Source organism: Girardinichthys multiradiatus, chromosome Y (assembly GCF_021462225.1).
Source record: "Girardinichthys multiradiatus isolate DD_20200921_A chromosome Y, DD_fGirMul_XY1, whole genome shotgun sequence".
Classification (NCBI taxonomy): Eukaryota; Metazoa; Chordata; class Actinopteri; order Cyprinodontiformes; family Goodeidae; genus Girardinichthys; species Girardinichthys multiradiatus.
In genome coordinates, this window is record NC_061818.1 from 29,280,516 (window position 1) to 29,301,750 (window position 21,235).

The 21,235-nt window shown below is 38.2% G+C and overlaps 1 protein-coding gene across 1 annotated transcript in view; it reads right to left on the reverse strand.

Annotated features, from left to right (window-relative positions):
- The window catches only part of LOC124863934 (heparan sulfate glucosamine 3-O-sulfotransferase 2-like), a 33,451-nt gene extending 23,810 nt beyond the window's left edge, over window positions 1-9,641 (reverse strand). The window contains exon 1 of the mRNA XM_047358509.1: window positions 6,599-9,641. Coding sequence (XP_047214465.1) covers window positions 6,599-7,095 — 497 coding nt within the window. The 5' untranslated portion in view covers window positions 7,096-9,641. The remainder of the gene's footprint in view (window positions 1-6,598) is intronic.
- Window positions 9,642-21,235: the final 11,594 nt, after the last annotated feature.

A 21,235-nucleotide genomic window follows, 5' to 3' on the forward strand; every position in this document is an offset into this window, starting at 1 on the left:
GCTTCCTCTTGCGTCCACAGTTAATCCTGTTGGATGTGGTTCATCCTTCTTGGTGGTATGCTGACATTACCCTGGATACCGTGGCTCTTGATACATCACAAAGACTTGCTGTCTTGGTCACAGATGCGCCAGCAAGACGTGCACCAACAATTTATCCTCTTTTGAACTCTGGTATATCACCCATAATGTTGTGTGCATTTCAATATTTTGAGCAAAATTGTGGTCTTACCCTGCTAATTGAACCTTCACACTCTGCTCTTACTGGTGCAATGTGCAATCAATGAAAACTGGCTACCAGGCTGGTCCAATTTAGCCATGAAACCTCCCACACTAAAATGACAGGTGTTTCAGTTTCATTGTCCAACCCCTGTACATTTATGTATTCTGAAAATCAGAACCAAGTCATTTTGTTAAGTTGGTTATGTAAACTGATTTCAGTGATGCTAGGTAAGGTAAGGTAAGGTAAGGTAAGTTTATTTATATAGCGCTTTTCAGTAACGAGACACTCAAAGCGCTGTTACTTGGTATTGAAGTTTAGGGTTGAAATCTATTAAAAACAGCAAAATAAAAGAAACATTTCAGCAGCATTTTGTCAAATATTCCATCAGAAACTATTTATTTGATCATGGACATCAAGGCAGCATAAAAATCATCAGTGACCATCTTTGGGAACTGACTAGATTGTGCATAGATTTAAATATGAGGTCATAAAACAAAGGTTTACTTGCTAGTTAATGATTTATGCTTTTTGGCAACAAATATTAGAGCCAGTTGTTTAAGAATTTTACATTACAGCCTTTCCTCATTACTCAGTAATTGGTGTGTCTGTTCTTTCCCTGGCGCACATTTGAAAGCACTTAGTCTGTAAGAAAATATTTTTACCACAACCATTGTAATGTCTAGTTTAATGTACTGCAATGTAGAGTTTTTGCTTTGCATCATTGTTGATAATTCAATAACCCCAAACACCACCCATTCCTCTCTGTTTTTTTAAATGGCTATTCCAGTTAGATGAGTTTTTGTTTTTGCTCAGCTCAGAAAGATACATTGATGTTGTGACTTTCAAGCCCATTTGTTCTGTTTAAATTTAGGCTAAACAAAGATGCTAAAAGCAAGGCTTTGTTAGCCCATTTGATCAACACCATAACAAACATTGTGGCACAGTACTTATAATTTAAGTAGAACAAATGGCCTTAAAAAGTCACAATTTTAATGTACTTATCTGAGCTAGGTAAAAAAAAAAAAAAACATCATCAAAAGAAATTAAACTGTTCTCCTTTATGATAAAGGTTTAAGATGCAAGACTTGGTGTACAGACAGCTGCTTGTAGTATTGCTTTAAATATTTTATTATTCAGTGGAAAAATTGGCACCAAAAATACTCTGCAGGCCAAGCGGCCTCTGAAACACTATATTTTAAGGGGGACATGACTATGGACACAATTTTAACAACAGGTCCTTGTTGCAACTCTGAGAGTGAAGCATTATTTCAAAGGGAACCTGAACTGACCACAGTGCAGTCAGCTGCTACAGCTTAACATCATGTTTAAACAAGTTTGCACAGTAAAAACAGCGCATATTACAAAATAAGCATTCTGGGAAAACTTGGTGTTCAAAATTTATTATTATAATAGCATCTCCTAATATTGAACAGTAAATATGTTATAGTTGCAATTTCCAAAATTATGGTTATTGTGCAACAGTGTTTGTTACAGTGTTTTGCTTGTGGGAGCGCTCTTCCTGTTTCATGCACCATTCTATAAGTTCTCCATAAACGCATATTAAATATCATAATGTTCATCAAACGCTTGTGTCTGCACCTTGGTCCTATTCCATACAAAAAGTACTTGACACCAATAGCTAACTTACCGACAATGAAAAGATGTCTTATCACTTTGAATTTGTAGTAAAATGAAGAAATTCTCAGTGCTGGAAGGCTAACAGCTAGAAAAATGGGGGTGCCATTTAGCTAATTTGATCCAAAAAAAACTTAAACTGAAGATTTTTATGCCCATGAGATACAATATTGTATTGGATTTTAACCGACCACATTTTTACCAGAGCGTTATACTTGTTTTCTAAGCCTACAATTTCCATGTTACTATGTGAAATTCAGTTAGCAAATGCTCCTATCCGCATAATTCATGTCATAAGCTGCAACTTAGTCTGCCATCAACAGTTAAGTACACTGAATTGCAACAGGTTGTGATTTGTGCAAAGATGGTACATTCTTGTGCTTTTCTAGCTCCTTTGGCTGGATTAAATGATCCCAATGAACTCAGTGGGATTGGTTAAACCAGCAGCTTCAATTACCGTAATGTTATTTTATGGAGCAAAACATTTGGTTGTTGTTTACCTGGGAAACTGATGACAAACCTAACCGTCTCTTGTGAATGTGTATATGACTAACACCTTATGATGACTATGATGAGAAAAAACAAAGATGTAACTCAAAGGAATTAGGAGGCATATAGTAAGCAGGGAATAATTTTGAATAAAGAAGCTATTTAGTCTTGTTCTGCAGACTGTTGTATATGTATGTTTTAAACACAAACTGTCAACTTGTGAAAATAGTGAACTTTTCAGGTTTGCAATTTCCACAAGCAGTCCTGTATCAGCATGAGACCTCAATAAGTTACAGAAAAAAAACCTAAATCAAAACAATTGTTTTCTTACATCTGAAATGGTTCCTATTTGTCACTGATCTGTCCCGAAAGAGTAGTTTTAATGACAGAATCACTCTGAGTCACAGAATGGATCAAAGATGAAGCAAATACAAGGTTTGATAAAAGCTGACATTTTTCTACTTTCACATTTGGTGAACACAATGTTCCACTCCATCATGCAGCTGTGCATTTGAAATTTGATCATTCCTCTAGTACTTGTTTTCTATTGCCGTATTAATATAAACACATCTCTAAGTCTAAATACTCTAATATTTGTTGTTTCTACAAAATTTTGTAGTTTCAGTTTAGCCCAGTCACACAAGGAAATGTGTACTATGGTTGTCCACCTGTCCAGAACACAAGGGTGTTACTTTAAATGCACACAAATTATGAACTTACAATGATTGGCTGTTGTTTCATAAAAGACTAAGTTAATATGATCCCAAACTGCTTCATACAAATCCTAATAAGAAAGCAAAATCCTGTTATTTATCCCCACCACAACGATTGCATTAATTCAAATATAATTTTACCCATCCATGTAATGATATCGAAACCTAACCAGCATGTTTGACTGTGAAATTTAAAAGTTGATTCTGTTAATGGAGTTAGGGTTCGAGCTTTTCAGTAACACCCCTGTCCAACCTGTTCCTCATTTTTCTGATTTTAATTTCATGTTTTTGGAGCTGTGAAAATAAAAAAAGAATTTAAAACATTTGTACACACCTATAAAGTTTAGCATTCCTTTGGACAAGAAATTATGTTGTTCACATACCGGTAATTTAAATGGAGTAAAACAAGTCATGAAATATTTTTGATCTAGTTTAAATGTTGTTGCCCAACGCTACCCAGATATTAAACATGGGAATTTATGTTTCATAATCAAAATACGTTTTGCTTGCCAGGATTGTGGGATTTGCCTTTGGTTTCATGCACTCATAGTGTACAGACAAATAAATATATCAACTTTAGAGAAAATCAAATAATGGATGAAAGGCACAGTGTGTGCATGTATGTGTATGTACAGCAATCTTTTATATAGAAAAAGAAAAAAAGAACGGCAGCCTGAGGTTTTTGCAAAAAGCACTCTGCAGCACTGACCTGAAGGTAAATGTCTAAACAATTTGTTTCCAGGATGTGTGGGGTCTGCAGAGATGTTAGCTACCCTTTTCCTGATCCTTGACCTGCAGAAGTCATGGATCAAGGGAAGGTCAGCCCTGTTGATCCTCTCTACAGACCAAATCGGTTGTTCGAATCTGTACCTGTCCTGTTTTGTGGATGAGCTTAACCAGACAGTAATGGATGTGCACAGGAGAGACTGAATAATGGCCCGTGGAAGGTTGTACATCTTATTGTTAGGAATTGTGAGAGGATGGAGTGTTGTGGGTGTTCTTCAGAAGTCCATCGTCATCTCAACAGTCTTGAGTAGGTTAAGCTCCAGGTAGTTCTGACCACACCAGTGGACCGGCCATTCCACCTCCTGTCTGTATGCAGACTAACCACTGTTCTGGATCGGACCAATAACAGTGTGGTCATTTGCAAACTTGAAGGGTCCACTGAGGTGCAGTCATTCGTATACAGATAGAAGGGGAGGGGAGAGAGAACACACACCTGGGGTGTGCCAGCACTTATTCATTTTCCAGAGATGATGCTCCCCAGCCTCACCTGCTGCTGCCGGTCATTTAGGGAGCTGGCGATCCACTGACAGGTAGACACTGGCAGTGTGAGCTGGGTAATGTTCTGGTGAAGGATGTTTGGGTTGATGGTGTTGAAGGTCAAGCTGAAGTCCAGAAACACGAGTCTGGCATACGTAACTGGGTCGTCAAGGTGGTGCAGAATGAAGCGTAGTCCTAAACTGATGGCATCATCTGCTGACCTGTTTGCCCGGTAAGAAAACTGACGGGGGTCCAGCAGGGGGCCTGTGATGTCCTTTAAATGCTTCAACACCAGTAGCTCAAAAGACTTTATGACCACAGACATCAGGGCGATAGGCCTGCAGTCATTTAACCCTTTGATGGTGCATTTCTTGGGGACCGGGAGGATTTTTTGTATTGACGTGTTACCTAATGAAGTTTATGTTCATATGAGTTGGCAATTCAAATGGAAAGAAATCAAGCTGAAAAAAAGAAATGTATGACTGCCTACCATATCTTTACTAAAATGATTAACAAAATGTCAGTGGATGAAAATTTGAGGCTGTTTATTATATCACGTTTTATATGCATGGAGTTATTGACCACATCTATCCAGCCAACAGGGCCTAGATAGTAGTCTCCAAAGATGGTTTGGCCTTTGGACAAAAATGTTTTTATTTATGGTAATTTTGTTCAATGTTAGAGTTTAATTGAGAGTTTGTTGCTTATTTAAGCTGTCTGTTCTTGAATAGTTACCACTATTACATTCTCTATTTAAATAAAAGGTGATGTTCTTCATAACAGAATCATTTCAAATAAACAAACTGTAGACAGCTGAACAGGTGCAACAAATAAAACGCAATTTGCACTTCTTCTGCTCCCCTGGTCAGTATTGGAATGAGCTGAATAAGAATGTGTTAAAAGGTCAGTCAAGTTTTGAAATCCCACCCACAGAATTGGATTGCTGCAATTTCTTTGATTGATTGTCCAGTTAATAAACTAAGATTCATATCAGAAAAGCCAAAAATTCCTCAAAAACAGGAACATGACTGACATGACTTCATTTTGCCTGGTGGGTTATTTGTTTGGTAACAAAAAGGCCAAATTCTTTTTATATCAGCATATAAATACTCTTGAGTCAGTGCAAAATATGCACGTGTGTCATTCCGATTTTCTTGCATCTGCATGACTAAAACAACCTTCTTTTGTCAAAGGAAAGTTTAGAATAGGAAGCATTGCACTGACAAAACATCTCTATTTTACTTTTACAGTTTGTTTTTGTTTTTTTGTCATCAAGGATTAACCCTGACTGAACAATGTTAAGTTTTCATTTAAAATAAAAAAAAATAATAATAATAATTTTAGTGGCTTAGTGGACACTTGTAATAATTTGTTAAAAATGTCCTTTTTACTACAAAACATGTTTTTTATTTCCTCTGCGGTGTCTATGTTCAGGAACAAACTAACTATATAATATAATATATATATATATATATATATATATATATATATATTTATATATATATATATGAAAATAGGACTTTGGACCACTGAACAGCAGTCTTGTCATTTTTCTCTTTAGCATAGGTAAGATGTTTCTGACATTTTCTCTGATTTGGGAGTGGCTTCACACATCTGTAGCATATGTCCCTCACATGTCTTGGTATTTTCCCTCAAACTCATGAGCTTTGCTTCAAAATTTTCCTATTGTGGTTGCTATTCCTGATGGCTGTGCACCTTTTTAAACCTAAGCTTCAACTTTTTTGAGATATCTACATACAAAACAAGAAAGAAGACACATGCAGATGAGGATCAAATCCTTATCTACATTTGCCTTGTCATCTCCATACTTTAAAAGCCAAAACTATAACATTTGATCTTGGTGTGGTATAAAGCCCATGGTGATTTGGGGCTTCTTTAGTCTTCTATGATGCTGGCTATGACTTCCTTTTTGACATAAAAAGGACGTCATAGACATCACCTCGAGGAATGGATCATGAGGTGATGTCTTCTCAGGAATATGAAGCTCAACTGACATAACACCAAAACTGCAAGGTGACATGAAACTTTGTCTTGTGACTAGGCTACTTTTTGTCTGGTGTGAGTTTTGATGACTTTTAGAGTGGAGCACAATTTGATAATGTTATAAGCACTTTCAAGGTTGCTCTACAGATGAAGCATTTGGAATTTTAAGTTGCGGCATAGGACCATATAAGCATGCGAGAACAGAGAAAAAGACGGAACAGAACATGTGCAAAAAGGCTAAAATGTTCACATTTTATTTTTACATTTTCCTCACCTGTACCAGTCCAGCCCTCTGTCATAGTTTCTGTCAAAGAAGTGTGGCTCTGTTCCGAGTGCGCGCACATCTGGATGTATCCGGATGAACTCCAGCACCGCCCTGGTCCCCCCTTTCTTTACGCCGACTATTAACGCATTGGGCAGCTTCTTGTTTCCATATTTCTGCGCAACACTCATGTTTTTTAAATTCGCATCAGTCTCGTGAGCACCAGGCGAGGCTGGAGCTTTGCTCTGGTCTCGGGGATCCCATGATACTCGCTGAGCAGCAGACCTGACATCCAGCGAGGCACAATTCTCCAGTTTCTCAAGAAGTTTCTTTCCTCCTGCATTTTTGTTCGGCGGGCAGCGTTTTCCGTCGTAAGCCTGGTTTGTCATGACTGTGCCGCGATAAAAAACAATATTATAGCATAAGTACGCACAGGACAGGGACAAAGTGAATATGAAGGCGAATCGAGCGGTGACTCTAGTTACAGATGTGAGGAGCCTTTGTGCCATGTCTCCATGGGTTCAAAGTGCTGCATGATTTTCCATCGGAGTTTTCCTTTCCTGTCGATCTGCGGTGAGAGCCTGCTGAGAATAGTACAGATTCTAAAGTGAGACAGAGCAGCCCATGTGGACAGGGGTGTTTTTTCCGTGGCACCAGCTGCGCATAAGTCCTACTGGCTGATGAACTGACAGAAAACTTGGATCCGCTGAGAAAATGGGGTCAGTTCTCATCGAAATGAGCTTCCTTACAAAAACTTGAGGCAACCCATCTGTTTTCAAACGCATAGTCTATGAGAGAGGATATTTAATGTTTAATTTAATCCACACTGTGCTGTGCGGGTTAAGGAAACAAGGTCGACTGCGTCCCAGTGCGCCAGAAACTCTCACCAGCGCAATCTTTCTGCTCGCCTCTTGAGGGATTTCAGAGCTCATCCTCTTCTTTCTCTCATTCTTAGGTTGCGAAGTTATAGAAACTTTCACTTCCTAGTATAAATATTTAATCAACCTTCTGACGTCACGCATAAGATCATAAATCTCAGTGCGCCCTTTTTTTTTTTAAAGAAACGTGGAATAAATACCTGCAAATGTCGGGATGTAGGACTTTATCTTTTCGGACCACAGTAATTTGAGTCATCTATTTGTATCTATCTGAAAGCTTTCGCTGAAAAGTTTCATCATCCTAAACAGACCAAACACATCTGTGATATGCAGCTATAGAAACAGCACGGGCTATAAGACACAGGGTGATGTCTACACTTTACTGCGGCACATCTGGTGAACCCTTTTTTAAAGTTTTTACGGTGAGATTGAAATGTCACCAATTTATCATTGTGTTCTTTAAAATTAATTAGATATTTATAGAACTGGACATTTGGTTTACTTTTATTTGTTTTACTGCGTTACACCCTTATAATTTCTTTAGACACCCAAAAATAACTAACCTCTTGTTTTTGAGAAAACTGCATACTATTTTGTCATCTAATTTCTGCTGTGTAGCTTAATGCAGGTTTGCCTTTCACTTGAAACAGAATGATTTATCAAGGCTCAGCGGTATCCTCATGCTGATAATATTTCTTAACACACATAGGCATTAGCAGCCTTAGAAAGTCAAGATCACATTTGATCTTATCTGTTGCTATGATGCAAGGTGGATTAGGACTGGAATGCAAAGTTTTCTGCTCCTTTACTTCTATGGTTAGAATTTAGTTTTGAGGGAATGTCAACTTTCTTGACAGCACCCACAGCAACCTCTCCGCATTTTATTGGCAACTCTGGTTAAGGTTTTCAAAAGTCTTAAAAAATGTATCTTTCATTACTATAACTTTGACGACTTTGTGTATTTTCTTTTAAGACAAATCAGATATAAATGGGATTTATTGCTATCTTACAACTATAGTCTCATTTGCCAATAAATAAGACTTAAATAAAACAATAAGACTTGGTTTGCAGGCATATTCCTTATGAGCGTATTGCCACAGATCCTCCGCTACCACACTAAGAGTGAGGATGTGCCCCTTTATAAACTATCTTACTGTCTTGAAAAAAAAACACTCACTCTTAGCTTCAGCACTCAAGACCTGTTAAAGTACTTCTAGCCTTTAGCACATTATATACATTTTAATGTTTGTGATAGTAGGACAAAAATAACTTTTTCTGGGCATGCCTACAAACAACTGGTTGGCTTTAGAGGGTGTTTAATGGCTGCTATGGGGACCTGGTGACCCCAAGACACCACTCTTTGTTGCTGTGCTCCTGCGGTGAGCTTTAGAGATGTGTTTATTTCCTTTACCATTGTCTTCACCGTGTGTGGTGACAAAATAAACTCGGGTCTAGGTTCAGCTTTGTTTCAGTGATTTCTCTTTTATTTTTGCTATTGCTCAATCATTTCCTGACTTATGAAAATCAGACGTATCTGTCTTACTTGAATGGCATGTGCTCCTGTCTTTTACATTATGCAGAGAAGGCCTCTGTGTTACAAACTGACACTGTAGGAAAACAGAAAGTTATGGACTACTAATCCTTAGGTTTTAGACATGCTGACCAAGTTCAGCTAATTAAATGTACTTACATCAAAGACTTAATTTTTGTTTAATTCGTCAATGTGAGATTATACTACTAAGATCAAGTATACATTGTATTTTACAGTTTTTACACATATTTACCAGTGGTGTCAATAATTGTAAATAATTTAACTGCAAGTTAAATAATTTACTGTCACGCAGAAGTGCATGCAAAACGCTTGCCCTGGTTTGCAAGGACACACATAATTGTAACTGCCATAAATTAAAATGTACTCCACAACTGAAGGACAAACAAAGATTTTAAGACATTTACCAAACAGTCGAATATCTCGTTCTTTGTTCTTCAATGTGAATGTTTTTCATATTTAAAGCTCAGTCCACAAGGTTATCATGACAACAGCATTTATTTGTCAGGATGTGAGATTTTGGACTTTGTTTGTGGTTTGGTGTTTTTGTTTTACTAGATGCTCTTGTTTGAAGTTTTGTATTCTTGTTCATCACTTTGTGTTCTGACAATTCTGGTTTCCTTTTGCCTTGCTGTCTGTTCTCCTCTCATCATTAGTGTTCCTCTTTTAGTTGTTAATTACTCAGTTTCTGTTCCCTTTACATTCATTGTCCCTCTTAGCTCTGTTTCTTCTGTTTATCTTTATTCTCCAATTCCTCCTTTAACAGGTTAGCTTTAGTTACTGTTTACTTTTATTCTAGTAATCTTTTCTCCTGTTCTGCTTGGGTCTGTGTTTCTCCTTATTGGTTAATCTGTTTCACCTGCTTGTGTCACCTGTTCCCTGTTCCTCTGATTACCTGCCCTATTGTTTCTTGTCCACCTTTGTCTGTATTTAAGTTTGCCTTCGTCCTTTGTTCCACGCGGTGTCGTTATGTCTTTTCAATGTCCTCATGAGATGTTTTTTGGATTTTGTCCTTGAACTGGATAATCTTGTCACCCTGCACCTCGCCTGCATGTAAGTGGACTCGCTTTAAATTAAAGGAGTTTTCGACCACTTCTCTGCTTTTCTCTGTGCTTGTCTGCCTTTTGGTCCACCACAAAAAATAGAACTATGACATTATGTGTCAAGGACAAAAATGTTTTAATTTGAGATCAAGTCACTTTAATTTAGGATTCATTGATATGGCTTTTATAAAGCACCCAAAATGTGTACTGACATTACCGTCTAAAAAAACAAATAGAATAAGTTGTATGTGAACGTGACTTATATTTTAAACAAAAGGGATCAAATTTACATGGTCTAGGCCATTTGACAGGACAGTGATACTGAAGCAGATTTCTTTTTCTAAATGTTCTATGACATTTGGTGCTGCTTTGTTGAAGTTTATAATCAATAAGAACTAAATGGTTAAATAAATATAAGGATTAAGGCTGGAGAATGCTGTTGCAGATTCAGTCGATAGTCGATTCAGTGTTTACACGGCTAATAAAATTGCAGGTTTTTGTGTTTTAATTTTAAAAAATGAGACCATGATAATTTCAAAATGCTTTAAAAGATTAACTTATTATTTGTGATGTGCATTTTAAATGCAAAAAAGCATAAATGCAGTAGTCTTGTCCTTTTGTGTACATCCTTGAACTAATAATACGCTAAAGCATATTTTCATTCAGTCTTCTTTGATAAGAGTCCATCAGTATTCCACATCTTGATGCAGCAATATTTACACCTTGCAAAAGCATACTTCAGATTGTGAGGACATCTCTTGTCTTCAACCCTCTTCAGGTGACCACACAGATTTTGTGACAAACGTAGTTCTGGACTCTGGCAGGTTATTTCAGTGTTGTTGTCCTGATGCCATTCCTTTGTTGGTTTAAATGTTCTGTCTGAAGAATAATACCCCTACAGCATAATGTTGCCAGAACTATCTTTCAGTGTCAGCATGGTGTTCTTCTGATGATGATCATGTTGTTTATATTTTGAAATTGTAGAGCAAAAGTTCAAGTTTGGTTTCATCACACTACAAGATGTTCTGCTACAAGGTTTTGAGAGCCAGAAGAATACAACCAACCCTTGCAAAATTTTCTGCAGAGCTCCTTCATTATTACTGTCAGCATCTCTGCAGCCTCACTGAACATGTTTCATTTTATCATCTTCATCTTGTCTAGTTTTTGGCATTGTTGTCCCACATTGCAAAGTTTTTAACTCTTTTAAATTTATGGTTAAACTTGGTTTTAAGGGAACCCTGGTTAAGATGTGTAAAAAGACTGAGATACTGAGATACTACAGGTCCTTCTCAAAATATTAGCATATTGTGATAAAGTTCATTATTTTCCATAATGTCATGATGAAAATTTAACATTCATATATTTTAGATTCATTGCACACTAACTGAAATATTTCAGGTCTTTTATTGTCTTAATACGGATGATTTTGGCATACAGCTCATGAAAACCCAAAATTCCTATCTCACAAAATTAGCATATTATTAAAAGGGTCTCTAAACGAGCTATGAGCATAATCATCTGAATCAACGAGTTAACTCTAAACACCTGCAAAAGATTCCTGAGGCCTTTAAAACTCCCAGCCTGGTTCATCACTCAAAACCCCAATCATGGGTAAGACTGCCGACCTGACTGCTGTCCAGAAGGCCACTATTGACACCCTCAAGCAAGAGGGTAAGACACAAAGAAATTTCTGAATGAATAGGCTGTTCCCAGAGTGCTGTATCAAGGCACCTCAGTGGGAAGTCTGTGGGAAGGAAAAAGCGTGGCAGAAAACTGCACAACGAGAAGAGGTGACCGGACCCTGAGGAAGATTGTGGAGAAGGGCCGATTCCAGACCTTGGGGGACCTGCGGAAGCAGTGGACTGAGTCTGGAGTAGAAACATCCAGAGCCACCGTGCACAGGCGTGTGCAGGAAATGGGCTACAGGTGCCGCATTCCCCAGGTCAAGCCACTTTTGAACCAGAAACAGCAGCAGAAGCGCCTGACCTGGGCTACAGAGAAGCAGTACTGGACTGTTGCTCAGTGGTCCAAAGTACTTTTTTCGGATGAAAGCAAATTCTGCATGTCATTCGGAAATCAAGGTGCCAGAGTCTGGAGGAAGACTGGGGAGAAGGAAATGCCAAAATGCCAGAAGTCCAGTGTCAAGTACCCACAGTCAGTGATGGTCTGGGGTGCCGTGTCAGCTGCTGGTGTTGGTCCACTGTGTTTTATCAAGGGCAGGGTCAATGCAGCTAGCTATCAGGAGATTTTGGAGCACTTCATGCTTCCATCTGCTGAAAAGCTTTATGGAGATGAAGATTTCATTTTTCAGCACGACCTGGCACCTGCTCACAGTGCCAAAACCACTGGTAAATGGTTTACTGACCATGGGATCACTGTGCTCAATTGGCCTGCCAACTCTCCTGACCTGAACCCCATAGAGAATCTGTGGGATATTGTGAAGAGAACGTTGAGAGACTCAAGACCCAACACTCTGGATGAGCTGCATTGAAGCAGTCATTTCTGCCAAAGGATTCCCGACCAAGTATTGAGTGCATAACTGTACATGATTATTTGAAGGTTGACGTTTTTTGTATTAAAAACACTTTTCTTTTATTGGTCGGATGAAATATGCTAATTTTCTGAGATAGGAATTTTGGGTTTTCATGAGCTGTATGCCAAAATCATCCGTATTAAGACAATAAAAGACCTGAAATATTTCAGTTAGTGTGCAATGAATCTAAAATATATGAATGTTAAATTTTCATCATTACATTATGGAAAATAATTAACTTTATCACAATATGCTAATATTTTGAGAAGGACCTGTATAGCTAAAGGACAGACATCAGCAGATGTCATGATGATTCTAACGTGAAAGATAAACTTTATTACTTGGTTTATCTGATTCAATATAATTAATGTTAGGTGTGTACCAAAGAAGAATTAGCGCTGAAATTGTAATTGTGCTTCAGATTTTTCTCCGTAACAAGTTTTCTTGTTGAATTGTATACATGATACATGTCACATTTAAGGTAGCAGAAGTTATTTATTATGATCTCATTTATTTGCGTCATTAAAACCTGGCATTTTAAGGGATCTCTACACTACTTTGATCCACTGTTTTATATTATCTGTGTAAAGAGTGAACCGTGATGGTAGATGGTATTGTGTGATGGAGTGTATAATGGATAAAATAGAATGCTTGTTGGATGTCTGTTTGCATTGCAGAAAAAGCTGCTAAACTGATTTTTATTTTTGGCATTGTGTTATAGTTTCTGCCACAGAAAGTTTTATGAGATATGACAGTTTCAGGGCAGCATTCCTACTTTCAAGCTTTGATTTTTGTTCTCATTCCAGCAAAAGCAAACATATCAGAATCTGTATTTAAATATCATTATATATCCATTTACTACTGTTAAATAAATACAGAATAAGAACAGCATTCAAAGCTAACTTTAAAAATATGTACCTTTTTAGCTGGCCACTGACTGCTGTGTCCTAATTAGAGTCACACTGCCTCGCTGCCATTTATTATGGCATCACTGCAACTGGGCTTTAGCTAAAACTTGTGTTTCCTGTAGGAAAATTTGTCCTGGGAGATTCAAACACTTTGACTTTTTAAGTTCTTAAAAACCAGAAATAATAAGCAACCCTGTCTAGCAGAGCACTTGTCATAGGGATGCATAGTTATGTTTGATGAAAAGTCTGTCATGACAAAACATCAGGTTAACTGATAGACAATACAATCTAGAGTGAAACAGATACTTTCCTGACTGTAATTCAACACAAACTCACCAGAATAAAAATGGTAGGTTCAAAGGAGAAAAAGGTTTTGAAGAACAAAAGTGAAATAAATTGTTTTTGACTGGTCAACTTGTAAAACGTTCAACAGAAAGAAGAGCCACACAGAATATGTTGGTGCGCTCAAGCTTTGTGAGGAAAGCTTTTCCTATTTTTCAAATATCAACTCCAGCATAACTTCACCATTTTAGACCATTTTGGAACAACCAATAGCATAATATTCTTTGTAAGCCTCTCAAAATCTAAAAGAAAAATATATATTTTTTTCCTTTCGAGAAGAAATGTGTTTGTTTAAAAAAACATGGTAATTTTTCTGACATTGGGCTGGAATGACATAATAAAACCTTACTAACATTTTTATGCACTCCTGATAAGTCTGAATGTTATATTGATTTTTAACCTTTTAGGATTTATTAGAAGTGGGGGTTTTTTCTGAGTGGAATGATTATATAACACATTTCTATGGCAAGAATTGTACAATGCGGAATTCTGTGGATTTTTTCACATGGCAATATTACACATACAGGCTCAAATACCTATTTGGTTAAATGTCTCATATGCTCAAGTTAATTTAAACTGTACGTTAATGTACAGGGGGTGGACAATGAAACTGAAACACCTGGTTTTAGACCGCAATAATTTATTAGTATGGTGCAGGGCCTCCTTTTGCGGCAAATACAGCGTCAATTCGTTTTGGGAATGACATATACAAGTCCTGCACAGTGGTCAGAGGGATTTTAAGCCATTCTTCTTGCAGGATAGTGGCCAGGTCACTACGTGATACTGGTGGAGGAAAACGTTTCCTGACTCGCTCCTCCAAAACACCCCAAAGTGGCTCAATAATATTTAGATCTGGTGACTGTGCAGGCCATGGGAAATGTTCAACTTCACTTTCATGTTCATCAAACCAATCTTTCACCAGTCCTGCTGTGTTTATTGGTGCATTGTCATCCTGATACATGGCACCGCCTTCAGGATACAATGTTTGAACCATTGGATGCACATGGTCCTCAAGAATGGTTCGGTAGTCCTTGGCAGTGACGTGCCCATCTAGCACAAGTATTGGGCCAAGGGAATGCCATAATATGGCAGCCCAAACCATCACTGATCCACCCCCATGCTTCACTCTGGGCATGCAACAGTCTGGATGGTACGCTTCTTTGGGGCTTCTCCACACTGTAACTCTCCCGGATGTGGGGAAAACAGTAAAGGTGGACTCATCAGAGAACAATACATGTTTCACATTGTCCACAGCCCAAGATTTGCGCTCCTTGCACCATTGAAACCGACGTTTGGCATTGGCATGAGTGACCAAAGGTTTGGCTATAGCAGCCCGGCCGTGTATATTGACCCTGTGGAGCTCCCGACGGACGGTTCTGGTGGAAACAGGAGAGTTGAGGTGCACATTTAATTCTGCTGTGACTTGGGCAGCCATGGTTTTATGTTTTTTGGATACAATCCGGATTAGCACCCGAACATCCCTGTCAGACAGCTTCCTCTTGCGTCCACAGTTAATCCTGTTGGATGTGGTTCGTCCTTCTTGGTGGTATGCTGACATTACCCTGGATACCGTGGCTCTTGATACATCACAAAGACTTGCTCTCTTGGTCACAGATGCGCCAGCAAGACATGCACCAACAATTTGTCCTCTTTTGAACTCTGGTATGTCACCCATAATGTTGTGTGCATTTCAATATTTTGAGCAAAACTGTGCTCTTACCCTGCTAATTGAACCTTCACACTCTGCTCTTACTGGTGCAATGGGCAATCAATGAAGACTGGCTACCAGGATGGTCCAATTTAGCCATGAAACCTCCCACACTAAAATGACAAGTGTTTCAGTTTCATTGTCCAACCCCTGTATGTACTGCAATGAAGTTGAAGTTCAAGCGCTTATCCTGCTTTATCCATTGAAAAAACACATATTAAAATGTGTTTGAATCACTTTCTATTTCGAAGCATCCAATCTTGTTAGTTTCAATCATTTTTAAGTTGATTTGAGACCATGGGAATGAAGAATTTGAAGATAGTCATTCATTCCTTTTCCTTCCATCTTCTGCAACATATGTGCACTATTAGCACTGGAAGCAGCCCCACAACATGAGGCTACTACCACCGTGCTTGACATGGGGTGCACCGTTCTTTGAATTGAATGGCACATCCATAATTTTCTTTACTGTGGCAAAATAGCTTAACCTGTCTCATGGATAAAGCAGGCTAACATTAAGCTTCTAGAATTACCTTCCCAAAGCCCTGGCTTCAATCATATTAAATTTATGGACTATGCTGAAAGGCAGTGCCAGGAAACCAACCAATTTCATCAACTCTACTAATTCGGGCAAGATGCCAGAATTATGGTAAAAATTGCTTGATGCTTATGTGTATGATGCAGGGTCCTTCATTTTAATAAAATGAAAGGTCCAGAAAAATAACATTTTTGTTTGCAGTGAACAACAAGAATCGAAATTCCCTTTCGGAAGCTTTGATTGTAAGCAGCATTCTTATTCTGTATACAGTTATTTAATAGTCTTTTTCTACCTCCTGTGTATTAGTTGCTGAGCTGCACAGAAAGGACAAGATGAACAAAAGCATGCAGTGACTAAAGGCTGTTGAACAGCAGGTTACCTCTCTCCTTGTCAACCAGTGTCAGATAATTGTTGCTGACATTTTGCCTGTGTTTTTTTTTTTCTATCCGAACTAGTCTGATGCTTAATTTTCTTTTTTATTTGTATACACAGCACACAAGTTCAAAAATGCCATCTTCTTTGCTGTCCAGTGCGATATTCAATATTTGACAAAAATCAGCTAATTAGAGCACAGTTGGCATTGACAGCGCTCAGCGGTTTCCCTGAATGTAGAGTAAGTCTAATCCTATTGCAGGAGGGGAAAAGTCGACATACATACAGGTCCTTCTCAAAATGTTAGCATATTGTGATAAAGTTAATTATTTTCCATAATGTAATGATGAAAATTTAACATTCATATATTTTAGATTCATTGCACACTAACTGAAATATTTCAGGTCTTTTATTGTCTTAATACGGATGATTTTGTCATACAGTTCATGAAAACCCAAAATTCCTATCTCACAAAATTAGCATATCATTAAAAGGGTCTCTAAACGAGCTATGAACCTAATCATCTGAATCAACGAGTTAACTCTAAACACCTGGCAAAGATTCCTGAGGCCTTTAAAACTCCCAGCCTGGTTCATCACTCAAAACCCCAATCATGGGTAAGACTGCTGACCTGACTGCTGTCCAGAAGGCCACTATTGACACCCTCAAGCAAGAGGGTAAGACACAGAAAGAAATTTCTGAACAAATAGGCTGTTCCCAGAGTGCTGTATCAAAGCACCTCAGTGGGAAGTCTGTGGGAAGGAAAAAGTGTGGCAAAAAACGCTGCACAACGAGAAGAGGTGACCGGACCTTGAGGAAGATTGTGGAGAAGGGCCAATTCCAGACCTTGAGGGACCTGCGGAAGCAGTGGACTGAGTCTGGAGTAGAAACATCCAGAGCCACCGTGCACAGGCGTGTGCAGGAAATGGGCTACAGGTGCCGCATTCCCCAGGTCAAGCCACTTTTGAACCAGAAACAGCGGCAGAAGCGCCTGACCTGGGCTACAGAGAAGCAGCACTGGACTGTTGCTCAGTGGTTCAAAGTACTTTTTTCGGATGAAAGCAAATTCTGCATGTCATTCGGAAATCAAGGTGCCAGAGTCTGGAGGAAGACTGGGGAGAAGGAAATGCCAAAATGCCAGAAGTCCAGTGTCAAGTACCCACAGTCAGTGATGGTCTGATTGCCGTGTCAGCTGCTGGTGTTGGTCCACTGTGTTTTATCAAGGGCAGGGTCAATGCAGCTAGCTATCAGGAGATTTTGGAGCACTTCATGCTTCCATCTGCTGAAAAGCTTTATGGAGATGAAGATTTCATTTTTCAGCACGACCTGGCACCTGCTCACAGTGCCAAAACCACTGGTAAATGGTTTACTGACCATGGTATCACTGTGCTCAATTGGCCTGCAAACTCTCCTGACCTGAACCCCATAGAGAATCTGTGGGATATTGTGAAGAGAATGTTGAGAGACTCAAGACCCAACACTCTGGATGAGCTAAAGGCCGCTATCGAAGCATCCTGGGCCTCCATAAGACCTCAGCAGTGCCACAGGCTGATTGCCTCCATGCCACGCCGCATTGAAGCAGTCATTTCTGCAAAAGGATTCCCGACCAAGTATTGAGTGCATAACTGTACATGATTATTTGAAGGTTGACGTTTTTTGTATTAAAAACACTTTTCTTTTATTGGTTGGATGAAATATGCTAATTTTGTGAGATAGGAATTTTGGGTTTTCCTGAGCTGTATGACAAAATCATCCGTATTAAGACAATAAAAGACCTGAAATATTTCAGTTATTGTGCAATGAATCTAAAATATATGAATGTTAAATTTTCATCATTACATTATGGAAAATAATGAACTTTATCACAATATGCTAATATTTTGAGAAGGACCTGTAGAGTTGCTTTTTAGCAGGTGAGTAAAAGACTCCTAACTGTTGAGAGAAATTATAAAACTTAAATTGGATTTAACGTCAAAGGAAAAAAATGCTTTGGAGTATTTGAGAGAACAATGCTGCATTCTGACACATTCATTTAAATGTAAAAATATTCATCACTGAATTACTTTGAAAAACTGAGTTTTTAAGTTTTTGTGTATAAGTGCCACGACACCAGAAATACATTCTAAGTGACTCATTTAAAGCCAATCTATTTTTATGTAACAGCTCTGATGATGGACAGCTACCTTCAGAGCAGAACATTGGTGTTGTTAAAAATGAAGCCATCTATTTTCTTCGGGTGCGTCGGAACACAGTTGCCTATTGATTTAGACAAACGATGTGAGTTTTATTTGGATCTCAGTGTCACAGACAGTGTCTCTTTGGTCAATGATTGATCACTGTGTATAGAGGGCTACACCCCCCTGTTTCTGTGTTCTAAATGCAACACATTTTATTGATGGCTGTGAAGTGGATTTCAATGTCCTCTCAGTGGGTCTCAGATTTGTGTTCTTTGATTGCATCACAGCTTCTTCGTTCCAGATGGCCAACACGCAGAGAAAAACACACAAACAACGATAAGCTCGCAAATACTGAATCAAGCTGAAATGAGAACCGTCTCTCTTCTTCTACAGGCCAGTATATCACAGACCACTCAATCCAAGGAAAACTAAAAAAAACACTCATGATGATATTGGACATTACATATCTGTGTGCAAATAAATATGTTGCTGCCACCATGACTTTAATGTGCACAAAACATTTATAAAGCAATTCTGACTGTGTCTAAATTAATATTTACTACCTGCTGTTAAACAAAACCATTCATTTCTTAAAACACGAGTTGATACTTTAAGCACACTTGTTGTAGAAGTCCCAATATTTCATTCCCTCTTGTCTAATCTATGACCCCAGGAGTTAATTAACAACAACAAATATTGACTGAAATGTCTTGCAGCGTTTTATGACCAGCAAACATGAGCATGTTTAATTTGGCACTGTTCTTTGAGCAAAAATTTGATATTAATTTATTTTCATAGAAATTAGCGTAAGCACATGAACTGAGTGTATTTACAAGTTTTCCTCTCCTAATCATGCAGTCAACTAAATGAGCATGTTAAGCAGGGGGAAATCAGAGGGAACTGCATGTGTCTGTAATGTCAGACTTTGGTTTAAAGAAGTTCATCTTTGTGCATCATAAGGGCAAAAAAGTAAGGACTCTGCATTGCAGTGTGTCCTCATTCAGTCAATGTTGATTATTAGCTGTATATCATAGAGTCAATCAGTGCCTAGTTGAATAAGATATTTTCGGAAGTTTTACATTTTAAAAGGCACAGTAACTTCCATTGTTTTGGACTTAGAAAGGTATAACCTTATGAAAGGGCAGACATAAGAAAACAAAACATGAGACATTGTTAACTGCCTGATCACACCTGTCTGTCACAGCTTTGACTAAAATTACCTCAATCACTCACAAAGTATGCGAGTAGAAGAATCTTCTGATGTAGCAAATATTCATATATGAGCTAATACTTTACACAAATGTGTGTGGAAGCCACTGAGCACTGAGCAGAGTAAATGCATTATGGCTCACTATAGAACAATATCTAACCTTTCCATGATTATAGTCCTTGTCAATCCATAATTTAGTTTAAAGATTGTTCGAGAGCCAACAACATCAATTAAAAATTCCAGTCTGGTTTTAAATCTGGCTATTGTGCAAAAACTGCCCTTTTAAGAATTCTTTTATGACTTTCTTTAAACTGTTCTTCTGTTTTAATGCTTTTAGGTATCTATGCAGCCTTTTATAGCCTTGACCACAATGTTCTGTTATGGCAACTTGAACAGATGGATTGGTGTTAGAGGCACAGCTGTATCTTGGTTTAAGTGATATTGAACGAACATAAGATTTTTAGCCTCTCATGGTCATCGTTCCTCTTCAGCATCTCCTCTTACTTATTGGGTTGCACAAGGGTCCATTCTGGGCCCACTACTATTTAACCTGTAGTTGTTGCCTCTGGGTTCCATCTATAGAAAACACAACATTTATCTCCATTGTTTTGCTGCTGATATTCAGATTTACCTGTTTAGTAAATGAGACAGCATCATCCCAATGCAATAATTTCTGAACTGTCTAAATGAAGTGAGAATCTTGTTAAAAATAAAAAGAAATGATCAGCTTTGGAAGGTAGAGCACCACTGATGTCCCTTGGTTTCAAAGTGAAATTTAGGCTTTTGACAATTATTTTAGACTGGACAAACAGATCTTTGAAGTTGTTTAATCCACCTTTTTCCAGTTTAGGCTTATAGTAAATGTTAAGCTGTATTTACCCAATGCATGTCTAGAAAGAGTGATTTAGGCTTTTATTACTTCTCTCTTGTACTATTGTAATAAATGGCATGCTGGTTTGGACCAGTTTTTCCCCCACCACCTACAAATCATCCAATATGCAGCAGCCTGTCTTCTTAAAGCTAACAGGAAGCAAACTATATAAATCCAGCCCTGACTTTTCTCCATTAGTTCCCAGTTTTAGAATCGACTTTAAGCTTTTATCGTTTTAAAGCTTAACATGGTCTTGTCCCACCATAGTGATCTGAGCTATTTGGCATTTTGACTCCAGTCAGAGCACTCTGGTCAACAAACTATTTTTTCTTAAATGTTCAAAATCTAAACTACAACACAAAGCTCATCAAGTTTTTGCATGGTTGGTTCCAAAACTGTGAAACACTTTGCCACAGAGTTTATGGATGGCTGAGACTGCTGAGACTTTTAAATCAATTCTTAAGACTCATTTGTATTCTTTACATTTAATTCCAGCAGAGTCTGAAAGATAGTTAGAGCA